At 45.1% G+C, this 26,573-nt stretch overlaps 1 protein-coding gene across 3 annotated transcripts in view; it reads right to left on the reverse strand.

Moving 5' to 3' along the window:
• The window catches only part of scn5lab (sodium channel, voltage gated, type V-like, alpha b), a 212,639-nt gene that overhangs the window by 50,125 nt on the left and 135,941 nt on the right, over nt 1-26,573 (reverse strand). For all 3 annotated transcript variants that reach the window (XM_042308644.1, XM_042308645.1, XM_042308643.1), the window contains exons 17-18: nt 3,334-3,474; nt 2,751-3,086 (exon numbers count right to left, since the gene is read on the reverse strand). In XM_042308644.1, coding sequence (XP_042164578.1) covers nt 2,751-3,086; nt 3,334-3,474 — 477 coding nt within the window. The remainder of the gene's footprint in view (nt 1-2,750; nt 3,087-3,333; nt 3,475-26,573) is intronic.

Here is a 26,573-nt window from a genome sequence, read left to right on the forward strand (position 1 = left end):
CAATCTAGCTCAGTTCAATTCAACCCATTTTAATGGATGCAGACAAAGAGACAGTTAGGTGAAAGACAAATGCAGGCAACAAAATGCACTTTCCCTCAAGGATCTTATTTCATATTCCTGATTGGGCGGCAATATTGGGCGGCAATATACTGGGCCATTGTTACCAAATGGAAGAAGTACACAACTACAGAAATACTAGTATAAATCTTTACAAGGTGAAAAATTGGACAGGGCATCCATTTTGGGAAGTGTCCGCTCAGGGCCAAATTGCTCTGGAGGAAGTGAGAAAACAAAACAGCGCATGAAAATAGCCTTTGTGCGTGGGCTTGGAGCGGCTCACTTCAGATGGAGGGAGAGGGATGGAATGAGAGAGAGAGGAGGGTGGAGCGTGGAGAGTAGAGGGTGAGAGAAAAAGAGAGAGGAAGATAAGGGCTCTCTTTCCTGTCTGCTCAACAGTCAGTTATTGGACGGCTAAGCAACCTCTCAGGCCAGAGAGAGAAAGAGACAGAGAGAAAGAGAGAAAAAGATGACGGGGAGAGAGAGAGGAGAGAAAAGAGAGGGTGGACCAGAAGACTAGAAGAACTCATACATACATCTGACCCACATTTAGTAGACACAATAAACATTACAGTTCTAACATGAGGGAGACAAGCACACATGGCAATGCCTACAGTGAGACAAGACCAACTCTGTCATATTTCCGTACCTAGCAGCAGTCTGCCGTCTGAAGTCAATCTCTAATTAAAGTAGAAAATATTAGCCTCTATGATGTAACGACTCCATTTTCCTACTCCCTTCCTATAGGCAGAAACTCAAACACGAAGTACCCGTGCTAAGGACTATTCAACGCTGGTCTGACCAATCGGAATCCACGCTTCAAGATTGTTTTGATTACACGGACTGGGATATGTTTCGGGTAGCCTCCGAAAATAACATTGACGAATACACTGATCCGGTGACTGAGTTTACCAGGAATTGTATAGGAGATGTTGTACCCACTGTAACTATTAAAACCTACCCTAACCAGAAACCATGGATAGATGCCAGCATTCGCGCAAAACTGAAAGCACAAACCATCGCATTTAATCAAGGCAAGGTGACTGGGAATATGGCAGAATACAAACAGTGTAGTTATTCCCTCTGTCGCAGACACCGACATCTTGCTTCCGAACAAGCAAAACACGTTCTTCGCCCGCTTTGAGGATAACACATTGCCACCGACGCTACGAAGGACTGTGGGCTCTCCTTCTCCGTGGCCGACGTGAGTAAGACATTTAAGCGTGTTAACCCTCGCAAGGCTGCCGGCCCAGACGGTATCCCTAGCCGCGTCCTTGAAAGCATGCGCAGACCAGTTGGCTGGAGTGTTTACGGACATATTCAATTTTTCCCTATCCCAGTCTGCTCTCCCCACATGCTTCAAAATGTCCACTATTGTTCCTGTACCCAAAAAGCAAAAGTAACTGAACTAAATGATTATCAGCTCAGCATTCAACACCATAGTACCCTCCAAGCTCATCATTAAGCTCGAGACCCTGGGCCTGAACCCCGCCCTGTGCAACTGGGTCCTGTACTTCCTGACTGGCCACCCCCAGGTGGTGAAGGTAGGAAACAACACCTCCACTTCACTGATCCTCAACACTGGGGCCCCACAAGGATGCGTGCTCAGCCCCCTCCTGTACTCCCTGTTCACCCATGACTGCTTGGCCATGCATGCCTCCAACTCAATCATCAAGTTTGCAGACGACACAACAGGAGTAGGCCTGATTACCAACAATGACGAGACAGCCTACAGGGAGGAGGTGAGGGCCCTGGGAGTGTGGTGCCAGGAAAGTAACCTCTCACCCAACATCAACAAAACAAAGGAGCTGATTGTGGACTTCAATAAACAGCAGAGGGAGCACCCCCCTATCCACAAACTTTTACAGATGCACAATTGAAAGCATCCTGTCGGGCTGTTTCACCACCTGGTACGGCAACTGCACCGCCCACAACCGCAGGGCTCTCCAGAGGGTGGTGCGGTCTGCCCAACGCATCACTGGGGGCAAACTACCTGCCCTCCAGGGCACCGACAGCACCCAATGTCACAGGAAGGCCAAAAAGATCAGGACAACAACCACCCGAGCCACTGCCTGTTCACCCCACTTTCATCCAGAAGGTGTGGTCAGTACAGGTGCATCAAAGCTGGGACCTAGAAACTGAAAAACAGCTTCTATCTCAAGGCCATCAGACTGTTAAATAGCCATCATTAGCACATTAGAGGCTGCTGCCCTATTTATATAGTCTTGAAATCACTGGCCACTTTAATTATGGAACATTAGTCACTTTAATAATGTTTACATGTTTTGCATTACTCATCTCATATGTATATACTGTATTATATCCTATTCTACTGTATCTTAGTCTTTGCCGCTCTGACATTGCTCGCCCAAATATTTTTAATTCCATTCCGTTACTTTAGATTTGTGTGTATTGTGTCTATTGTTGTGGAATTGTTAGATATTACATGTTAGATATTACTGCACTATTGGAGCTAGAAACACAAGCATTTCAATACACCTGCAATATCATCTGCTAAACACGTGTATGTGACTAATAAAATTTGATTTGATTTGATTTCATGTTTGGAGATAACAATTTCTGATATAGTACAGTGGCCCATTAATGGCTTGTATCACAAAAATGTGAGTGATATCGATATAGACTTCCATATCGGTACCCTTCACTTCCACCAACCCAAACTCCCATCCTACCTGCTTGCTCTCCTCCTCCTCCTCCTCCTCCTCTGAGCTCTCGCTCTCCCCCTCTTCCTCCTCATCCTCGTCCTCGGGGAACTCCACGTCCGACTCGCCAGGAGCGATGGGCACGCTGATGGTCAGGTTGGGGTTGGTCATGTAGCTGTCGTCCACTTCCGGGACCATAATCTTCTCCCCGTGGCGTCCAATCCCTCCCGCCACCGCCACCACTGTCCCGTTGCCCACCTCCCCAAGCGGAGCACTGTGGCTCAGCCTCTTGAGCTTCAGCATGGCCTCAGCTTCTTTGCTCTTCTGCCGCCGCCGCTTGAAATTACCATTGAAGAAGTCGCAGATCTGCAACGAAGTAATGAACTGCGTTTAGAAGATTAACTTTTTTTTTGCATGTTAACTTTGGGGGTTTTGTGATTAATTTGTTTGTTTGGTTGATATATGTTGTTTCATTTTTACTCGTAGCCCACACTACATTTCATGCTGTATCTTATTTTGAATCTATGTAATTGTCTATGCTAAATAGTAAAAAAAAGTTGAGAATGAAAATGTAATTAAACAATGAATAGCTGTTTAAAATCAAGTGCCCAACCTGGCTTCGGAGCCAGCCCATGCCGCTTTTGATGCGGCCAATGGCAATCTGTAGGTTGTTCATCTCGCCATCGTCGTCGGGCGCCGAGAGGTTGTCCGAGCTGAATGAGCTAAGCAGCAAGGCTAGGAAAAGGTTGAGCACCTGGGAGGAGGAGAGAGGGAGAGGTGTGTTAATAAAGCCTGGTTCAGCACCTGGGAGTGGGAGAGAAGGAGAGGAGTTTTAATAAAGCCTTGTTGGACAAGCTGAGGTTCAGCACCTGGGAGTGGGAGAGAAGGAGAGGAGTTTTAATAAAGCCTTGTTGGACAAGCTGAGGTTCAGCACCTGGGAGTGGGAGAGAAGGAGAGGAGTTTTAATAAAGCCTTGTTGGACAAGCTGAGGTTCAGCACCTGGGAGTGGGAGAGAAGGAGAGGAGTTTTAATAAAGTTTTATTGGACAATTAAGATGTTATTACTTTCACAATGATTAAAAAGTTAGTGACAAACAACATCTTACAGTAAACCAGACTGCTAGATCAAATAGCTATAAAAAGCTAGCCGGCAGGTCTGGTCCCTGTAAGCGGCAGAGTGTGGACGGAGAAGGGCCCTGATGTGTAACACTAGGAATGTAAACAGCAGGTGTGATTTGGGCCTGGTTTTAAATGTCAGCCTCCAATGGGAACAGAAGCTCTCCATGTCCATGTTAAACAAGAGAACCTGCTCCTCTGGGCTGTAGGGCTGTGTGTGTTTAGTGTGTGTGTGTGTGTGTGGGGGGGGTGTATCTGTCCGCGTGCCTCCATGCTTGCGTGCCTGCCTGCCTGAATTTGCACATGGCAACCATAGCCCCTTAGACACAGGGCCACTTTTCCTCGGTTTAGTAAATGTCAACCGTGCATGCAGTTTCATGATGGAATTTCATTACCATCGTGTAATGATTGCAAACATAATTTTGTAGTCAAATTTAGATTTTTCCCCACATCCTAACACGAGCTTCATAAATGAAACACTCTGATTTAATAGGGCCTATAATAACGAAACATCCTAGACCAAAAATGCATGTTTTGGGTTTACCTGAGACGGTTCTCTCTGTGTTTCTCCAAAGGCTTATTGATGTTGTACCAACGCATCAATCAAATCAATCCAAAGCAACGAATTGTCATGTCATTCATCTGCTTCTTGGTAACCATGCATGTAGTATATCTTTGCAACCAGCGTCAATCAACATTGACAATGTTCTATGGTTCTGAGATTTCACACTACTTTTGGCAAAGGGAAAAAAAACATGTTATGTGGGAGTGTCTAGCGTGTCCCCATATTACCCAGGGGAACAAACCATAAGTGTATGTGTGTATGTGTGCATGCGTGCATGTATGTGTGTGCATGTGTGTGTTTGAGGATGGAAGTTGGAGGCGACACAGCCCTGGACACCCTGTGCTGGTCTAGCCACACTTGGTGCCCGCTGCGACAGGTGTAATTAGGTGTCTGGCTTTTCTATTTTCTGCCCCACTACACTTGTCCTACAAACACACCACCACCACCATGCCATGCTGCCATCTCAGAGAGTGATAGAGCAAAACACCATAGGGTCCACTGAATAACCATCTTCATTCAATTGTTTGAGATCAAGAAGAGGTGTCTGAGGGTGTAGGCAGATTTTTGGGACTGGGCTTTACTGACTAACCTTTGCCTGCTTGCCATAGCTGTTTAAAAATCACATGATGTCATCAGTGGCTCCTTCTATTGTTATTTTGAAACAATAAAACCTGCTGTTTTCACATATGTTGACGTTGCAGTGGTGCTGGAGATGATCAATTTGATGTTGAACATTTTAGAACGTTTCCTTTTAAGTTTGAAGGCTAAGGTTGACCTTAAAAACTTACGAACACAACAAATCTACACACGACGCTCCCCCATTTCAAGACAGCCTACAGGAGACACATCTCAACACCTCATATATCATCCCACAACAGCACAAATAACTCAATAGTATAACATAGACTGTTTATGGTCGATGCTGACTCTTGCGTCAACCATGAGTTGCCTGTTAGCGAGCATGACACTGGTGAGATGATTGTGTGTCAAATCCCCACACTCACCTCGCATGATGACACACTACATGGCCAAAAGTATATGGACACCTGCTCGTCGAACATCTCATTCCAAAACCATAGCCATTATTATGGAGTTGCTGATATAACAGCCTCCACTCTTCTGGGAAGGCTTTCCACGAGATGTTGGAACATTGCTGTGGGGATTTACTTCTATTCAGTCACAAGAGCATTAGTAAAGTCGGACACTGATGTTGGGCGATTAGGCCTGGCTCGCAGTTGGCGTTCCAATTCATTCCAAAGTTGTTTGATGGGGTTGATGTCTGTGCTCTGTGTTGGCCAGTCAAGTTCTTCCACACCAATCTAGACAAACCATTTCTTTATGGACCTCGCTTTGTGCACGGGGACATTGTCACGCAGAAACAGGAAAAAGCCTTCCCAAAACTGTTGCCACAAAGTTGAAAGCACAGAATCACCTAGAATGTCAAAATGCTGTAGTGTTAAGATTTCCCTTCACTGGACCAAGGGGCCTAGCCCGAACCATGAAAAACAGCCCCAGACTATTATTCTTCCTCTACCAAATTTTACAGTTGGACCTATGCATTGGGGCAGGTAGCGTTTTCCTGGCATCCGCCAAACCCAGATTTTTCCGTTGGACTTCCAGATGGTGAAGCGTGATTCATCACTCCAGAGTCTGCGTTTCCACTTCTCCAGAGTCCAATGGAGGCAAACTTTACACCACTCCAGCTGACGCTTGGCATTGCGCATGGCGATGTGTGCGGCTGCTCGGTTGCTCGGCCATGGAAACCCATTTCATGAAGCTCCTGACGAACAATTCTTGTGCTGACTTTACTTCCAGCGGCAGTTTGGAACTCAGTAGTGAATGTTGCAACGGAGGACAGATGATATTTACACGCTACGTTCTTCAGCAAACGGCTGTCCCATTCTGTGAGATTGTGTGGCATACCACTTCGCAGCTAAGCCGTTGTTGCTCCTAGACGTTTCCACTGCACAATAACAGCACTTACAGTTGTTAATGTATTATGTATATGTGGCGTAGTTGGCTGGCTCACCCCTCCTCCAATCTCCATCCATCCCAATGGTGTTACAATGAAATCCCCACTAAAGAGTTACCAATGGGTAGTATAATTTAAGCTACAGTATAGTGCTATAGCGCTAGGCTAAACCTTATACACTAAGTTAATACGAAGGTTAATCATATAGCTCAAATAGTGGTAGATAATTATATTTCCTAGTCCTATGCTATGTTGGCTATTATACTGAATGTGTCCATTTTAATTTAAATATCAATTTCCATTGCGTGGCTACTATAGCCCATAGGGGAAAAGAACGACTGTACAGCCAACTTGGTTACTGGATATATTGTAAAGTGGAATTCTGAATGGGATTAATACGGACTCACAAACACCCTATGGATAGATAGTTTCTTCCCATGGAATGCTCTTTATCTGGTGATAAGTCAGTCAGTCAATCAGCTGTCTATGCAGCTAATGACAGAGAGAGAGAGTATATTGGCTTCCCCTGTAGGAGGAGCACTTGTTCAATGCCAAACGTGTGTGGATGGACACACGCACGCATACACACACACACACACACACACACACACATTCTTGTGCAGCTAATCTTGTGGGGACATACAATTCAATCCCATTCAAAGTCCTTTTTTCCTTAACCCCTAACCCTTACCCTTACCCTTACCCTAAACCTTACCATAACCTTAACCCAAAAACCTAACCTAACTCTAAACCTAACCTTAGCTCCTAACCTTAAAACTAACCCTAGCTCCTAACTCTAAACCTAATTCTAACCCTAACACTAATTCTAACCTTAACCCTAAACCTTAACCCCCCTCGAAATAGCATTTGACCTTGTGGGGACCAACAAAACGTCCCCAGTTGGTCACAGGAGTCCCCTTGTGGGGACCAGGAGTCCCCACAAGTATAGTTATACACACACACACACACACACACACACACACACACACACACGGTCTTGGTGAAAAATCCTTTTCTTTAGATCTCTCATTAGACTTCCTCCATCCCAGTGTTTTCTTTAACTTAATTATGCTGTAATTATGTTAATCATGTAAGGGCCCTCTTGTTGGCTCTTTAATAATTCTAAGTGTGGTGCTCTTAGCCAAATTGACTGGGAGGTGTGTCCACGGCGAGATGACGGTCGATGACTGAGTCGAGATCAAATGGTTAATCTGGCTTCCTCTAACTGTCTAATTACATGTGATGTTATACTGTAGATGCAGTAGGTCGGCTGGATTCTACAGTACTGGACTGTATGCTATTATTCCTGTATCTCCAAGCATAATGTCATGAGAGCTACATAATATACAGTGCATTCGGAAAGTGTTCAGACCCCTTGACTTTTTCCACATTTTGTTATGTTACAGCCTTATTCTAAAATTGATTAAATTATTTATTTTTCCCCATCCATCTACACACAATACCCCATAATGACAAAGTGAAACCAGGTTTTTAGAATTTTGGCAAATGTATTACCAATAAAAAACAGAAATACCTCCTTTACATAAGTATTCAGACCCTGAGCTCACATCCTCCTTGAGATGTTTCTACAACTTCATTGGATTCCACCAGTGGTAAATTCAATTGATTGCACATTATTTGGAAAGGCCCACACCTGTCTATATAAGGTCCCATAGTTGACAGTGCATGTCAGAGTAAAAACCAAGCCATGAGGTCAAAGGAATTGTCAGTAGAGCTCCGAGACAGGACTGTGTCGAGGCACAGATTTGGGGAAGGGTACCAAAAATGTCTGCAGCATTGAAGTCCCCCAAGAACACAGTGGCCTCCATCATTCTTAAATGGAAGAAGTTTGGAACCACCAAGACTCTTCCTAGAGCTGGCCGCCTGGCCAAACTGAGCAATTGGGGGACAAGTGCCTTGGTCAGGGAGGTGACCAAGAACCCGATGGTCACTCTGACTGGGTTCTAGAGTTCCTCTGTGGAGATGGGAGAATGATAAAATAATGTATATGTTGAAAGATAATGATAAAATAATTCCACTCTGAAACGTTCTAATTGTATGGAATTGATTATAATCATAAAATTATTATAGAATTATTTTATCATTATCTTGATGATGTGTGTAGTTTTAGTCAGAATTGGATTAAACAATGTATCTGTATAGTGGAAAAACACAGACTGTCTGAGCAAGGCGTAGCTTAGGATTTGAACTTGTATGTGTGTGCCGAAGAAAAAAAACGAGAACAGTTCAACTCTGTTAGGACCGACCTGGCTAGGCCTCTGAGGAACTTATGATAGCATAGGGAGTACTTCTCAAGGTTTCCCTAATTGTTTGTGTGGAAGTATGTGCTTAGAATACCTACTGTTTGTGTGGAAGTATGTGCTTAGAATACCTACTGTTTGTGTGGAAGTATGTGCTTAGAATACCTACTGTTTGTGTGGAAGTATGTGCGTAGAATACCTACTGGTTGTGTGGAAGTATGTGCGTAGGATACCTACTGTTTGTGTGGAAGTATGTGCGTAGGATACCTACTGTTTGTGTGGAAGTATGTGTTTAGAATACCTACTGTTTGTGTGGAAGTATGTGCTTAGAATACCTACTGTTTGTGTGGAAGTATGTGCTTAGAATACCTACTGTTTGTGTGGAAGTATGTGCTTAGAATACCTACTGTTTGTGTGGAAGTATGTGCTTAGAATACCTACTGTTTGTGTGGAAGTATGTGCTTAGAATACCTACTGTTTGTGTGGAAGTATGTGCTTAGAATACCTACTGTTTGTGTGGAAGTATGTGCTTAGAATACCTACTGTTTGTGTGGAAGTATATGCTTAGAATACCTACTGTTTGTGTGGAAGTATGTGCTTAGAATACCTACTGTTTGTGTGGAAGTATGTGCTTAGAATACCTACTGTTTGTGTGGAAGTATGTGCTTAGAATACCTACTGTTTGTGTGGAAGTATGTGCTTAGAATACCTACTGTTTGTGTGGAAGTATGTGCTTAGAATACCTACTGTTTGTGTGGAAGTATGTGCTTAGAATACCTACTGTTTGTGTGGAAGTATGTGCTTAGAATACCTACTGTTTGTGTGGAAGTATGTGCTTAGAATACCTACTGTTTGTGTGGAAGTATGTGCTTAGAATACCTACTGTTTGTGTGGAAGTATGTGCTTAGAATACCTACTGTTTGTGTGGAAGTATGTGCTTAGAATACCTACTGTTTGTGTGGAAGTATGTGCATAGCTGTAAAATGGATGTCTTTGTATAATGGACTTTAGAACGTTCTCTGAATAAACTGTACTAATCTTTTGCATAAGCTGAGTCTTTGCCTAATTATTAATGCACCCATGGTCTTACAAACCTCGGGGATTGGTCAAAGCCATTGATTGATAGTTATTGTCATTGGGATTGAAAATTCTCATGACAGAGAACCTTCCAGAAGGACAACCATCTCTGCTGCACTCCATCTTTACGGTAGAGTGGCCAGATGAAAGCCACTCCTCAGTAAAAGGCACATCACAGCCCACTTAAAATTTGCCAAAAGGCACCTAAAGACTCTCAGACAATGATAAACAAGATTTTCTGGTCTGTGAAACCAAGATGGCCTGAATGCCAAGCGTCACATCTGGAGGAAACCTAGCACCATCCCTACGGTGAAGAATGGTTGTAGCAGCATCATGCTGTGGGGATGTTTTTCAGCGGCAGGGACTGGGAGACTAGTCAGGATGAAGGGAAAGATGAATGGAGCAAAGTACAGAGAGATCCTTGATGAAAACCTGCTCCAGAGCGCTCAGGACCTCAGACTGGGGAAAAGTTTCACCTTCCAACAGGACAACAACCCTAAACACATAGCAAGACAACACAGGAGTGGCTTCGGGACAAGTCTCTGAATGCCCTTGAGTGGCCCAGCCAGAGCCCGAACTTGAACCCGATCGAACATCTCTGGAGAGATGTGAAAATAGCTGTGCAGCTGAGAAGAATGGAAGAAACTCCCCAAATACAGGTGTGCCAAGTTTGTAGCGTCATACCCTGTAATTGCTGCCAAAGGTGCATCAATAAAGTACTGATAAAGAGTCTGATTACTTATGTAAAGGTAATATTTCATTTTTATTTTTAATAGAATTGCTAAAATGTTTTTGCTTTGTCATTACAGGGTATTGTGTGTAGATTGACAAGGAAAAAAATATTTAATCAATTTTAGAATAAGGCTGTAACGTAACAAAATGTGGAAAATGTCAAGGGGTCTGAATACTTTCTGAATGCACAGTACTGGGCCTTGTACAGGTGCTTCATGATACACACACACACAAAAATACAAAAAAAGGCATATATAGTACACATACTGTACTTGTGCACACACACATGCAGATATTATAGATTTTTTTTTACCAATTTGCATTTGACCTTTCACTTGAGGGCTTTTACCATGCTGTGGCTAATATTTTTCTCTGACATAACATCAGTCAAACCATTAGCAGTCTACCACGTTATGGTATCATTTCTAAAAATATAAAAGGCAGCAAATCAATTAGAAACCGGGGGGAATTCATGTTTTGGCGTCAACTCTGCTATTACAGCAGTGACATATTTTGTCACATGTAGCCAGGTCAATGACAGGTCAATGACAGGTCAATGTCACCACATCCCTGGTGGTGAACATCAACTCATGGCATAAGGGACCAGAATAAACTGTGCCAATAGGTCAATAACAACAAATCCCTTCCCTGAGAAAATCTGACGCTCAACGTTGGGACTGGCGCGTCCGTATTCACATGGATTCATTTTTCATTTACATGCTTTTGGATTCTCCTGCAGTGTTGGTGTGGTTGTGGTGGGGTGTGTGTGTTTGTGTAATTTTGTATGACACACACACACACACACACACACACACTGAACCAACTTCCCACCCATCGTGTCAAGGTCCACCCATCGTGTCAAGGTACTGCACTCATAACAACAAAAAAACGGGTTTTTGCCTTTCCGAGCCAAGGCCTGTGTAAAGGATTAAACCCGGCGTTTCGAATAAATCACCTTTAACAGTCAACAGCCACAGCTTCATTAGGAAATGCATCGCCGACATTGTCCCCACATTGAAGGTTCACTGCTTTCCCAATCAAAAGCCCTGGATTAACACTGAGGTTGGGACAGGGCTACTGCTCACAGGGCTATCACAGAAAACCCTGAGGCTACGGCTGAGGACAGGAACAAGTAAAAGAAGTCCCACTACTACTTCCGCAGAGTCGTCAAACTAGCAAAAGGACAATACAGGAATAAGGTGGAATCATATTACAAAGGCTCTGACACCCACTGCATGTGGCAGGGACTACAGTCCATTACGGATTATAGAGGAAGACCCTGCTGTGATCTGCCCAATGACGCCTCTCTACCAGACCAACTCAATGCATTTTATGCACGCTTTGACAATAACAACACCATGCCGTGCGAGAGGGCTCCCACCGACCCAGAGGACTGGGTGATCTCACTCTCAAATGCCGACGTGAGAAAAGTCTTTAATCAGGTCAACACTCACAAGGCCACGGGGCTGAACGGTATTCCAGGGTGTGTTCTCAGAGCATGCGCAGATCAGCTAACAGGCTTATTCACAACCATTTTTAACCTCTCCTTGTCCCAGTTTGTAATCCCCACATGTTTTAAGCTGACCACCATCACTCCTGTTCCCAAAAACTCTAAGGCTTCATGCCACAATGACTAAAACCCTGTAGCACTCACATCTGTAATCATTAAGTAATTTGAAAGCCTAGTTATGGCACACATCAACCCAGACACCCTAGACCCACTCCAATTTGCACACAGCTCCAACAGACGCAATCTCAATTTCACTCCACACTGCCCTCCCCCACCTAGATAACAGGAATACCTATGTGACAATGCTGTTCATTGACTACAGTTCAGCGTTCAACACCATAGTCCCCTTCAAGCTCGTCACAAAGCATAGGACCTTGGGACTGAACACCTCCCTCTGCAACTGGATCCTGGACTTCCTGACGGGCTGGCCCCAGGTGGTGAGGATAGGTAACATCACCTCTGCCACGCTGACTCTCAACACGGGGGCCACACAAGACTGCGCGCTTTGCTTACTCCCCTCCTGTACTCCCTGTTTACCCACAACTGTGTGGCCCCGCACGACGCCAACACCATTATCAAGTTTGCTGATGAGAAAGCGTACAGGGAGGAGGTCAGTGACCTGGCAGTGTTTTTGTATTTATTAAGGATCCCCATTAGTTCCTGTCAAGGCAGCAGCTACTCTTCCTGAGGTCCAGCAACATTAAGGCAGTTACACATAATTTAACATTTTACATGACATTACATTTCATAACACCTTTCACAACACGTTAAGTGTGTTCCCTCAGACCACTACTCTGCTAACTCATATCTACAATACAAAATCCATGTGTACGTGTGTGTAGACTGTGTGTCTTATCATGTGTATGTGTGTCTGTGTGTGTCTCTTCACAGTCCCCACTGTTCCATAGGGTATATTTTTATATTTTGTATCTGATTCTACTGCTTAAATCAGTCACCTGATGTGGTATAGAGTTCCATGTAGTCATGACTCTATGTAGTACTGTACGCCTCCCACAGTCCCATGTACGCCTCCCACAGTCCCATGTACGCCTCCCATAGTCCCATGTACGCCTCCCATGTACGCCTCCCATAGTCCCATGTACGCCTCCCATAGTCCCATGTACACCTCCCATGTACGCCTCCCATAGTCCCATGTACGCCTCCCATAGTCCCATGTACGCCTCCCATAGTCCCATAATCTTGTGGGGTATGCATGTGTGTCCAAGCTGTGTGCTAGTAGTTTAAACAGACACCTCGGTGCATTCAGTATTTCAACACTTCTTACAAAAACAAGTAGTGATAAAGTCAATCTCTCCTCCACTTTGAACCATGAGATATTTACATGCATATTAGTGTGGTCCCGGGATACAACTTCTCCCTCAACGTCAGTAAGACCCAGGAGCTGATCGTGGACTACAGGAAACTGGTAGGGTGGGCACACTCCCATCCACACTGAGAGGGCTGGAGCGGAAAGGGTTGGGAGGTTCAAGTTCCTCGGTGTCCACATCACTAAGGACTTAAAATGGTCCACACACGCGCACAGTCGTGAAGAAGACGCAACAGTGCCTCTTCCCCCTCAGGAGGTTGAAAAGGTTTGACATGGTCCCTCAAATCCTGAAAAAGTTATACAGCTGCACCATTGAGAGCATGTTGACTGGCTACATCACTGCTCGGTATGGCAACAGCACTGCCGTTGATCGCATGGCGCTACAGAGTGTGGTGCGGACAGCCCAGTACATCACTGGGGCCAAGTTCCCTGCCATCCAGGACCTCTATATCAGGCGGTGTAAAAGGAAGGTCTCGGAAAATTGTTAGACTCCAGCCACCCAAGCCATAGACTGTTGTCTTTGATTCTCACCGCAAGTGATTGACCCTTGTATTTTTTGCTCTGTCTCTATGCATTCTCACAGAACTCTACACACTCACACACACTGACACTCCAACACGCAAATGCACACACACACTTCCTTTTCTCACACACACAAAACATGCACACATGTTTATACTGACTCCACACACACACACACACACACACACACACACACACACACACACACGCTGCTGCTACTCTGATTATCATATATCCTGATGCCTTGTCCCCTTACATATCTACCCCATCACTCCAGTATCCCTGTACATTGGAAATATGGTATTGTAACTGACCCTGTATATAGGTTCTTACTTTCTTTTGTTTTTATTTCTTATTTCTATTTCTTGTGTGTTTTTGTTGTACCTTATTTTATTTTTAGTGCTACATTGATATTGATTGCTGCATTGCTGGGTTTAAGGCTTGCAAGAAAGGCATTTCACTCTATTCCTGCACTTCAAATTAAAACTGAAACTTTTCAATATGAACGGAGTCCCTCCCCTTTCTCCAGCCTGCAACCTTGGACCCCTGACACTGTTCGAGACCAGAGGCAATATCGCCAAATGAAGACCTCAACCCACAAATGCTCTAAAATTGCAGCACACACACACCCACACAGCCTCACAGATCACCGGGGGAAGGCACGAAAACTGTGATGCATTCATCAATCAAGGATTACAAAGTGTTGGGAGTCCCATCCCACCTGAGCCCAACTCGTTTAGTCGGATTGTACCAATTAGTTTCGATTGGGTCCGGCATTTGCTCTCGACACAATGGTATTCCCCAGAAATAATGTTTTGAACATAAATGCACTGTAATTGCAAATGTTTTTCTCTGCACCATCGTCAAATGTATAGAATTGCATGGAATTAGCTTTAAAGCAGCAAAAACATTATCTCTGAGAGTGGCCTTCACAATGCAGAAGTCATAGTAAAACTGCTTGTATGCTATTCTTATGACATTCTTAAAGGAAAACTCCACCCAAAAACAATATTTTGGTATAAATTTCATTACTCCATTGTTGACATAGTCCCAAAATGTTAAGCTTGTCAGCAATCAAGTTTTCAAGATATGTAACTTTCAAAGTACAGAAATCATCCCAGTATGATGCATCAACAATGGACTAATTAAGAAAATACCAAAAGATAGATATTGGGTGGAATTTTCCTTTAAGTAGGAGATGTGTTCTGATATTATGAGGGGTCCCTGATGAATTTGCTTTCACAAAATGGGTCCCCGATGCCAGGGGTGGACTAGGACCAGTAATCGTCCCTGGCATTTCTAACACACCAGCCCATTTTTTTCCTTGAGGCCCCCATTATTAGCCAAATAATGACAATTTTGCAAAAAACAAATCGTTTTTGGGCTAAAAATGGACCAGCCCATCTGTCATTTGCCAGAAATGCCAGATGGCCAGTCCGCCCCTGGCCGACGCAAAAAAAGTTTGAATTAGCTAACCTGCTCCAGATTACAGGTATATGTATACATAGACCCTGAAACATTCTGTATAACAACAAACTGGGGCTCAAACCAAACCACTTACTTGCTGTATTGGGGCAAAGAAACAGAACGAACCAAGCAAGGACCATGCATCAGAAGAGGGTAGTTCAGAACTAGACAAGAATACAGAGAAAATAGATATGTTGGGGTAGCCTTCGGGGCCTTGGAGGTGCTGAGGCCTGAATGACAAGGCAGCAGTGTAGCCCCATAGCTCCCTAAGGAGGCAGCAGTCAACACTATTAGAAAAAAAGTGCTATCTAGAACCTAAGAGGGTTCTTTGGCTGTCCCAAAAGGAGAACCCTTTTTCGGTAGAACCCTTTCTGGTTCTAGGTAGAACTCTGTGGAAAGGGTTCCAAAGGGGTTTCCCAGGAACTAAAAGAGTTCTTGGAACCAAAAATGATTTTTCAAAGGGTTCTTCTATGGGGAGACCTTACCTTTCTAAGAGTGTAGCCGATGCCTGCCTGCCTGCTACCCTCTCTGAAACCTAGGACCTCCATTCTTCCCTCTCTGAGACCCAGGGCCTGTCTGCTTCCCTGTCTACTTGTTTTAATTCTCTTACTCACATCGGCTACGGAGAGCGTGATAACACAGTCGTCCGGAACAGCTGGTGCTTTCATTCATGTTTCAGTGTTACTTGCCTCGAAGCGAGCATAGAAGTAATTTAGCTCATCTGATAGGTTTGTGTCACTGGGCAGCTCGTGGCTGTGCTTCCCTTTGTAGTCTGTAATAGTTTGCAAGCCCTGCCACATCCGACGAGCGTCAGCGCCGGTGTAGTACGATTCAATCTTAGTCCTGTATTGATGCTTTGCTTGTTTGATGGTTTGGAGGGCAGAGTGGGATTTCTTATAGGCTTCTGGGTTAGAGTCCCACTCCTTGAAAGTAGCAGCTCTACCCTTAAGCTCAGTGTGGATGTTGCTGTAATCCATGGCTTCTGGTTGGGGTATGGACATATGGTCATTTTGAGGACGGTGACGTCGTCAATGCATTTATTGAGGACCCAGTGACAGATGTGGTGTACTCCTCAATACCATCAGAAGAATCCTGGAACATATTCCAGTCTGTGCTAGCAAAACAGTCCAGTAGCTTAGCATCTGCTTCATCTAACCACTTTCTTATTGACCGAGTCACTGGTGCTTCCTGCTTTAGTGTTTGCTTGTAAGCAGGAACCAGGAGGAAAGAATTATGGTTAGATTTGCCAAATGGAGGGGGAGGGAGAGCTTTGTACGCGTCTCTGTGTGTAGAGTAAAGGTGGTCTAGAGTTTTTACCCTCTGGTTGCATATTTAACATGCTGATAGAAATTAGGTAAAACTGATTTGAGTTTCCCCGCATTACAGTCCCCAACCACTAGGAGCACAGTCTCCGGATGAGCATTTTCCTGTTTGCTTATGGCCGCATACATCTCATTGAGTGCGGTCTTAGTGCCAGCATCGGTCTGCGGTGGTATATAGACAGCTACAAAAAATATAGATGTAAACTTTCTTTGTAAATAATGTGGTCTACAGCTTATCATGAGATACTCTACCTTAGGTGAGCAAAACCTTGAGACTTCCTTTCCTTTTTCGTACACCAGCTGTTGTTTACAAATATGCATAGGCCGCCTCCTCTTCCCCTTGTCTTACCAGAGGCCACTGTTCTATCCTGTCGAAATATCTTAAAACCCGCCAGCTGTATTACACTTTTTAATTCCCGTTGGTAGGATATATGTGCTCGTAGTTTGTCTATTTTATTATTGATTGATTGTAATTTGGATGATAGGACCCATGGTAAAGGTACATTACCTTCTCGGCGACGGATCATTACAAGGCACCCGGACCGTCGTCCATGATACCTCCGTCTTTTCCTCCTGCGAATGACGGGGATGAGGGCCTACATTATGTACAAAATAAGTCTCTCTCTCTCTCTCTCTAAGACTGAAACAACTCAATTTAGAATAAACACAGTCATAACAGAAAAACTTTTTATACCAGAAAACATGAACATGAACATTGTCATATCATTATCATATGACAGTGGATAATGTGTGTGTCACAGCACTAACCATATCCCATCCTTTTTTGGGGACACTTCCCTCTGGATATTGTGGTCACGTTCTTGCTATATCATTCATGCAATGCTTATTGCATTACACACACTTGTGGCTACAGTCCACACCGACTCTGGAGCAGTGTGACTCAGGGTGCCTAGGGCATCTGTGTCTGCTCCGAGACACAGGGCACAGAAGGCCTTGACGGTTACACACACAGGCATGTGTGCTGTGCGTGTTTGTGTGTGTGTGGGGTGTGTGTGTACAGCATGTGCAGTGTGTGTGTGTGTGTGTGTGTGGTGTGTGTGTGGGGGGGAGCAGGAAAGGTTGGCGCAATCCCGCGTGAACCTCGCCAATATGTTACAAGCCACTGCTTACCTCACAGAGGACTCTGGGTTGAACCTGTTTAGTCACAGGACTGACATTTCACCTGTTTAGACACAGGACTGACATTTCACCTGTTTAGAAACATGACTGACATTTCACCTGTTTAGACACAGGACTGACATTTCAGCTGTTTAGACACAGGACTGACATTTCACCTGTTTAGACACAGGACTGACATTTCACCTGTTTAGACACAGGACTGACATTTCACCTGTTTAGACACAGGCCTGACATTTCACCTGTTTAGACACAGGCCTGACATTTCACCTGTTTAGACACAGGCCTGACATTTCACCTGTTTAGACACAGGCCTGACATTTCAGCTGTTTAGACACAGGCCTGACATTTCAGCTGTTTAGACACAGGACTGACATTTCACCTGTTTAGTCACAGGACTGACATTTCACCTGTTTAGACACAGGACTGACATTTCACTTGTTTAGTCACAGGACTGACATTTCACCTGTTTAGACACAGGACTGACATTTCACCTGTTTAGACACAGGCCTGACATTTCACCTGTTTAGACACAGGCCTGACATTTCAGCTGTTTAGGCATAGGACTGACATTTTACCTGTTTAGACACAGGACTGACATTTCACCTGTTTAGACACAGGACTGACATTTCACCTGTTTAGACACAGGACTGACATTTCACCTGTTTAGTCACAGGACTGACATTTCACCTGTTTAGACACAGGACTGACATTTCACCTGTTTAGACACAGGACTGACATTTCACTTGTTTAGTCACAGGACTGACATTTCACTTGTTTAGTCACAGGACTGACATTTCACCTGTTTAGACACAGGACTGACATTTCAGCTGTTTAGGCATAGGACTGACATTTTACCTGTTTAGGCATAGGACTGATATTTCACCTGTTTAGACACAGGACTGACATTTCACCTGTTTAGACACAGAACTGACATTTCACCTGTCGCTTTAGGGGACGGCCCTGGCTACACGTGACAAAATAGGAGCCTTTGAGTCAGTCTCATGACATGTGGTGCAGCCTACTTTCTGTGCGTGTTCTATGTTCTGGTTTTAAACTTGTCTGCCTCGATTGTTTTGCATAATCCTGCTAGGGCTTGGATAAAGGATAAACACAATCGAATGTGTCTATTGTATAGTGTAGGTAGTGGCAATATTAGAATGGAGAGAGGGGTTATACTTCTCCAATAGCATTTTCACATTGCAACTACCAACCCGAACCATGCTATGCTGGCTCTGATATTTTCTTAACGTATTCGTTACCAGGTTAGCCCAGCACAGCTCAGTTTGGCTCAGTAGTGTTATGATTGTATATTTGTGTCAGTGTCTTTGTTTGGAGAAGAGAGGAGAGTCAATTGTGGAGGAGAGTCTAGTGCCCAAGTCTGCCACAAAACACACAGCAGTCAATAAAGGTGCCCAGTGAACCATAAAGACAACTCTTCCAGTCCACTTGAGGCTTTTTATAATGAAATGATGCACTTAGAAAACATTAAGCGCCCATGATAGTTAACGATGCCATTTAGCTTGATTCATACGCCTCTGATTGGTAGAAATGTGTAGTGTGAATAACATGGCTCCTAAAGACAGAGAGGGACATTAATAGACCTCAGAATTATAAGCCAGACATCTTCGCCTTAAAGCTTTATTTTAAGCTTTCATTAAACAGTGCTGTTCTGTTTTTCTCCTCACGTCCTACCCCACCATCTAAGCCTCACGTCCTGCCCCACCATCTCCTCCTCACATCCTCCAACACCATCTCATCCTCACATCCTCCAACACCATCTCATCCTCACATCCTCCACCACCATCTCATCCTCACATCCTCCCCCACCATCTCCTCCTCACATCCTCCCCCACCATCTCCTCCTCACGTCCCCCCACCATCCATCTCCTCCTCACATCCTCCCCCACCATCTCCTCCTTACGTCCTGCCCCACCATCTCCTCCTCACGTCCCTCCCCCACCATCTCCTCCTCACGTCCTCCCCCACCATCTCCTCCTCACGTCCTGCCCCACCATCTCCTCCTTACGTCCTGCCCCACCATCTCCTCCTCACGTCCTCCCCCACCATCTCCTCCCGTCCTCCCCCACCATCTCCTCCTCCGTCCTCCCCCACCATCTCCTCCTCACGTCCTCCCCACCATCTCCTCCTCACGTCCTCCCCCACCATTGCCTCCTCACGTCCTCCCACACCGATACACACATACTAAGACCTAAATATAGGTGAAAGTGCTTGATCCATGTTCATTAGTGTCCAGTCTGCAGCACCCAGTGGGTATTATAACACCGTATTAGTATTAAGACCCAGCATCTGCGTGACCAAACTAAACCAGGCATCCCAGTCCCAGCCACCACATCCACCACCTGGGACTAGACCACCCAATCCCAGCCATCACCACAGTTCCAGCCACCACATCCACCACCTGGGACTAGACCACCCAGTCCCAGCCATCACCACAGTCATAGCCACCACATCCACCACCTGGGTCTAAACCACCCAGTCCCAGCCATCACCACAGTCCCAGCCACCACAGCCACCACCTGGGTCTAGGCGACCCAGTCCCAGCCATCACCACAGTCACAGCCACCACAGCCACCACCTGGGTCTAGGCCACCCAGTCCCAGCCATCACCACAGTCCCAGCCACCACCTGGGTCTAGACGACCCAGTCGCAGCCACCTCCACAGCCACCACCTGGGTCCAGGCCACCAGGAGATTTACATCCTAACCCTGCTTAGACGCAGACGGGGACATTTAATTAGTGCTTTAATAATATCCACTTTCCCTTCGCCAGTCCTCCCCCCTCCTTCTCTCCCTGTCCCACTCTCATTCTCAACACGGCCTGCTATCCTTCACCAAGTACATCAATGTACAGTGAAGCAAGCACAATGTAGAATATGCTCCTATAACCACAGGTCTAGCATCACATTACTCTACTCTCAACCTTTACCATTATGGGAATAACAAATATCAGTGGTCAGGCAACTCTGAAGTCAGTAGGGGGCCTGGGTGGCCATCTTGGATGAGGTCAGATTAGTATGAGCTCACTCAGCAGGTAGCTCTGGGGTCATAGTGTCATCTGTACTGCATAGCTAAATAGCTGCATACCTACCCTGGCTCTTGGTGGGGAGCAACATGAGTTGACTACTCACTATAAATAGACTATTGTCTCTACAGGCCCAGCGCACGCACGCACGCACACGCACACACACCCTTTGTCAACTTAGTAAAAGCCTTTGTGTTCTCTTATGTATATGATATAACGCCTTACAACCAACATAATTGGAGCAAATATTGTTTTCATGCCTCCCACTCTCTCGATGGCTAGTGACATCTTGACAGAGAGGAGAAACAGCAAAATGTCAAGGGCAAAATACCAAAAGGGTTGACTTTCATGCACTGTTGATTGGTATTTCATCAACTCATACTTCCAGTCCTCTACGTCCAGACACTGTCGAGCCAATAGCCATGAGTCATCCAAGTACGACCAACCAATACCTTTGACCACAGACATTTTAGGATATCTTGCCAAACAAAATCTCAATATTGTGTTTGATAACATTTGACGTTTGACATTTGACTTGACATTTGAATCTGCTTCCGAGTCCAAAAAATAGTCTGAAACACTGTCGTCTGTATCCAAGCAAAGACTGTTGTGGCAACTGAATATGAAACTGCAACCAAATGCACACGCACGCACACCCAAGCGCACGCACGCACACCCGCGCACACACTAACCTTCACACCCTGCGTGGTTACATTGCCCATCCATGCAAAATGAGAGCATTTTGGTGTGGATAAATCACATGAACGGTGGAAGGCATAAGCCTCAGGACAGTGTGGCCCACATTCTCACTGATTAACACAACCCTTTCTACCCAAAAACCTCCTGAAAACATGGCTAGTTCTCCTATGACTCATATGGTTACAGTTAGAACCAGTCTTAGCCTGTGGGTAGCCTCCCTAAGGGATGATTTGAGACACATGATTCAGGATCACAGTTATTCAAATACCTTTCGCTAAATGAATTTCAAAGCTTCATTTGGTAGTATGCATTAAACCACTGTGTTATTTGATTATACTGTAGTGAGACTACACTGGCAGTACATTCTCACAGTAGTTACATTCTAATTCAAATTGGGGAATTATTCGGTGAGGGCTGTTTCTACTCTATTGTATTGTACTTGGATCAAAACACAACAACAACAACAAATCCCCTGAAACTATTGCCATCGGAAGCTTGTGTGTGAAGGAGTACCAGAAGAGGAATCTGGAATGAGAGTGCTGTACCGTGGTGGGCTCCTGGTTGATACACAGTTAGTGAGGTGCTAACTGCTGCCAGTTGTGCCTGGGTATTAACACCTGGCATAGTTAAGTTACACAGGGCCATGGTCCAATGGAAGGGCACCACCTGACATGGAGCTTTAAAAAGAGACACTGGAGTCACGAACACATACATAAAGTAGCAGCCAGGTCACCCGTGACACAGGTCAGTATTCGGCGTTGGTAGATGACGTGGAAATCGTCCACTAGGGGCGACAGTGAGCGTTGTTACCTTCGAGTAGGTTTCAGTTTTGCTAGGGCATTGTGGAAGAGGATGTGTAAGCATCTGCCTCTGATTCCAAAGGCCGCAAGTTTAAATCCGGAAATAGAAAGTTGTTTTTGAGATTTTAGTTTTAAGCCTTTCCCAAACCTTAACCCTTACTGGAACAATTTGGAGTTAATGCCTACATTTATCCCTGACCTTAAAAATGTGGAGTTAATACCTAAACGTACCCTTAAACCCTTTGACATTTGACGCCTGCAACAGTATCTCTACTCCAAATAACTGGTTCCATATCATCCCACAGATGCTCCATTGGATTGAGATCTGGTGACTGGGCAGGCCACTGCAGTAAACTAAATTCACTGTCATGTTCGTGGAACCTAGACAATCCTAGTCTTGTGCAAATCCAATTTGCAAATCATACACTGTTGCTATGAAAGGATGCACTTGATTGGCAAGGATGTTCAGATATCCTGTGGCATTCAAATGCTGCTCCACTTTTATCAAGGGGCCCAATGTGTGCCATGAAAACATACCCCACACCATCACACCACTAGCCTTTAATGTTGACATGCGGCATGATGGATGCATGTACTCGTGGTCCACACCCTAATCAAATCAAACTTTATTCGCCACATGCGCCGAATGCAACAAGTGAGGACTTTACTGTGAAATGCTTACTTACAAGGCCTTAACCGTGCAGTTCAAGAAGTAGAAAATATTTACCAAGTAGGCTCGAATAAAAAGTAATAATAAAAAGTAACACATTAAGAATAACGAGGCTATATACAGGGGGCACCGGTACCGAGTGTGCAGGGGTACAGGCTAGTTGAGGTAATCTGTACATGTAGGTGGGGGCGACGTGACTATGCATAGGTACAGCGAGTAGCAGCAACGTACTGGGGGGGTCAATGTAAATTGTCTGGTGGCTATTTTTATGAATCGTTCAGCAGTCTAATGGCTTGGAGGTAGAAGCTGTTGAGGAGCCTTTTGGTCCTAGACTTGGCGCTCCGGTACCGCTTGCCGTGTGGTAGCAGAGAAAACAGTCTATAACCTGGGTGACTGGAGTCTCTGACAATTTTATGGGCTTTCCTCTGACACCGCCTATTATATAGGTCCTGGATGGCAGGAAGCTTGGCCCCAGTGATGTACTGGGCTGTTCACACTACACTCTGTAGCGCCTTACGGTCAGATGCCGAGCAGTTGACAAACCAGGTGGTGATGCAACCGGTCAGGATGCTCTCGATGGTGCAGCTGTAGAACCTTTTGAGGATCTGGGGGCCCATGCCAAATCTTTTCAGTCTCCTGAGGGGAAAATGGTTTTGTCATGCCTTCTTCACGACTGTCTAGGTATGTTTGGAACATGATAGTTCGTTGGTGATGTGGACACCAAGGAACTTGAAACTCTCTACCTTCTCCACTACAGCCCCGTCGATGTTAATGGGGGCCTGTTCGGCCTGTCTTTTCCTGTAGTCCACGATCAGCTCCTTTGTCTTGCTCACATTGAGGGAGAGGTTGTTGTTCTTGCACCACACTGCCAGTTATCTGACCTCCTCCCTATAGGCCTTCTCATCATTGTCAGTTATCAGGCCTATTACTGTTGTGTCGTCAGCAAGCTTAATGATGGTGTTGGAGTCGTGTTTGGCCACACAGTTGTGGGTGAACAGAGAATTACAGGAGGGGACTAAGTACACACCCCTGAGGGGCCCCAGTGTTAAGAATCAGCGTGGCAGATGTATTGTTGCCTACTCTTACCACCTGGGGGCGGCCCGTCAGGAAGTCCAGGATCCAGTTGCAGAGGGAGGTGTTTAGTCCCAGAGTCCATAGCTTAGTGTTGAGCTTCGTGGGCACTATGGTGTTGAACGCTGAGCTGTAGTCGATGAATAGCATTCTCACATAGGTGTTCCTTTTGTCCAGGTGAGAAAGGGAGGTGTGGAGTGCGATTGAGATTGCATCATCTGTGGATCTGTTGGGGCGGTACGCAAATTGGGTCTAGGGTGTCTGGGAGGATGCTGTTGATATGAGCCATGACCAGCCTTTTGAAGCACTTCATGGCTACCGACGTGAGTGCCACGGGGCGGTAATCATTTAGGAAGGTTACCCTTGGGCACAGGGACTATGATCGTCTTCTTGAAACATGTAGGTATGACAGATTCAGGGAGAGGTTGAACATTTCAGTGAAGACACTTGACAGTTGGTCCACGCATGCTTTGAGTACACGTCCTGGTTATCCGTCTGGCCCAGTGGCTTTGTGAATGTTGACCTGTTTATAGGTTTTGTTCAGCCATCGGCTACGGAGAGCATTATCACAGTCATCCAGAACAGCTGGTGTTCTTGTGCATGCTTCAGTGCTGCTTGCCTCGAAGCGAGCATGAAAGGCATTTAGCTCATCTGCTAGGCTTGCATCACTGGGCAGCACACGTCTGGGTTTCCCTTTGTAGTCCGTAATAGTTTTCAAGCCCTACCACATCCAATGAGAGTCAGAGCCGGTGTAGTAGGATTCAATCTTAATCCTATATTGACTCTTTGCTTGTTTGATGGTTCGTCTGAGGGCACAGCGGGATTTCTTCTTATAAGCGTCCGGATTAATCTCCCCTCCTTGAAAACAGCAGCTCTAGCCTTTAGCTCAGTGCGGATGTTGCATGTAATCCATGCTTCTGGTTGGGATGTGTACGTACAGTCACTGTGCAAAAATGCACTTATTGATGAAGACAATGACTGAGGTGTTGTATTCCTCAATGCCATTGGATGAATCCCGGAATATATTTCAGTCTGTGCTAGCAAAACAGTCCTGTAGTGTAGCATCCGTGTCTTCTGACCACTTTATTTAGAGAGTCACTGGTACTTCCTGATTTATTTTTGCTTGTAAGCAGGAATCAGGAGGATAGAGTTCTGGTCAGATTTGTCAACTGGAGGGTGGGGGAGAGCTTTGTATGCATCTCTGTGTGTGGAGTAAAGGTTGTCTAGGATTTATTTTTTCCTGGTTGCATATATGACACGCTGGTAAAAAGTTGGTAAAACTGATTTAAGTTTGCCTGCATTAAAGTCCCCGGCCACTAGGAGTGCTGCTTCTGGGTGAGCATTTTCTTCTTTGCTTATGGCCTTATAGAGTTGGTTGAGGGCAGTCATAGTGCCAGCTTCGCTTTGCGGTGGTAAATAGACGGCTACTAATAATACAGATGAGAACTCTCTTGGTAGATAGTGTGGGCGACAGCTTATCATAAGGTACTCTACCTCAGGTGAGTAATACCTCGAGACTTCTTTAATATTAGACATTGCACACCAGCTGTTCTTGACAAAAAGACACACACCCCCACCCCTCTTCTTACCAGAGGGAGCGTCTCTGTTCTGCCGGTGCATGGAAAATCCCTCCAGCTCTATATTGTCTGTTTCTTTGTTCAGCCACGTCTCGGTGAAACATAGGATGTCACAGTTTTTAATGTCCCGTTGGTAGGATAATCTTAATAGTAGGGCATCAATTTTATGTTCTAACGATTGCATGTTAGCAAGGAGAATGGAAGGCATTGGGAGTTTACTCGCTCACCTCCGGCTTCTCAGAAGGAACCCCGACCTGCGTCCCTTTTCCGGCGTCTTTTCTTCACGCAAAAGGCGTGGATCTGGGCCTGTTCGAGTGAAAGCAGGATATCCTTCTTGTCGGACTCGTTAAAGGAAAAAGTTTCTTCCAGTCTTTGGTGAGTAATCGCTTTTCTGATGTCCAGAAGTTATTTTCGGTAATAAGAGACGGTAGCAGCAACATTATGTACACAATACGTTAAAAAATAAGTTACGAAAATGCAAAAAAAATGACAAAATTGTACAATTGATCGGGAGAATGTAAAACGTCAGCCATGTCCTTCGGCACCATCTTAGTACTGTCCCGTCAGTGTGAAACAGCAGGAACCACGATTCATCAGACCAGGCAATGTTTTTCTAATTATTTAGTGTCTAGCGTTTTCGTTCCTTAGCTCACTGCAACCACAGTTTCTTATTTTTTGCTCATACCCCATTTGTGTCCATGTATTATTTTATGGGTCTTTGGACACCAATGTTGTACTGGACTGCAGGTGGCTAACTGTAGCCCATCTGTTGCTCTGCACAATTCAGGTCAGCCTCCTTTGTCCTCATCAATTACCCATTTTTGACCACTGGCCTGCTGTTGGCTGGATGTTCTTTGGGTGGTGGACCATTCTTGATACACACGGGAAACTGTTGAGCGTGAAAAACCCAGCAGCATTGTAGTTCTTGACACTCAAACCGGTTTGCCTGGCACCTACTACCGTACCCCATTCAAAGGCACTTAA

Source organism: Oncorhynchus tshawytscha, linkage group LG29, assembly GCF_018296145.1.
Source record: "Oncorhynchus tshawytscha isolate Ot180627B linkage group LG29, Otsh_v2.0, whole genome shotgun sequence".
Lineage (NCBI taxonomy): Eukaryota > Metazoa > Chordata > Actinopteri > Salmoniformes > Salmonidae > Oncorhynchus > Oncorhynchus tshawytscha.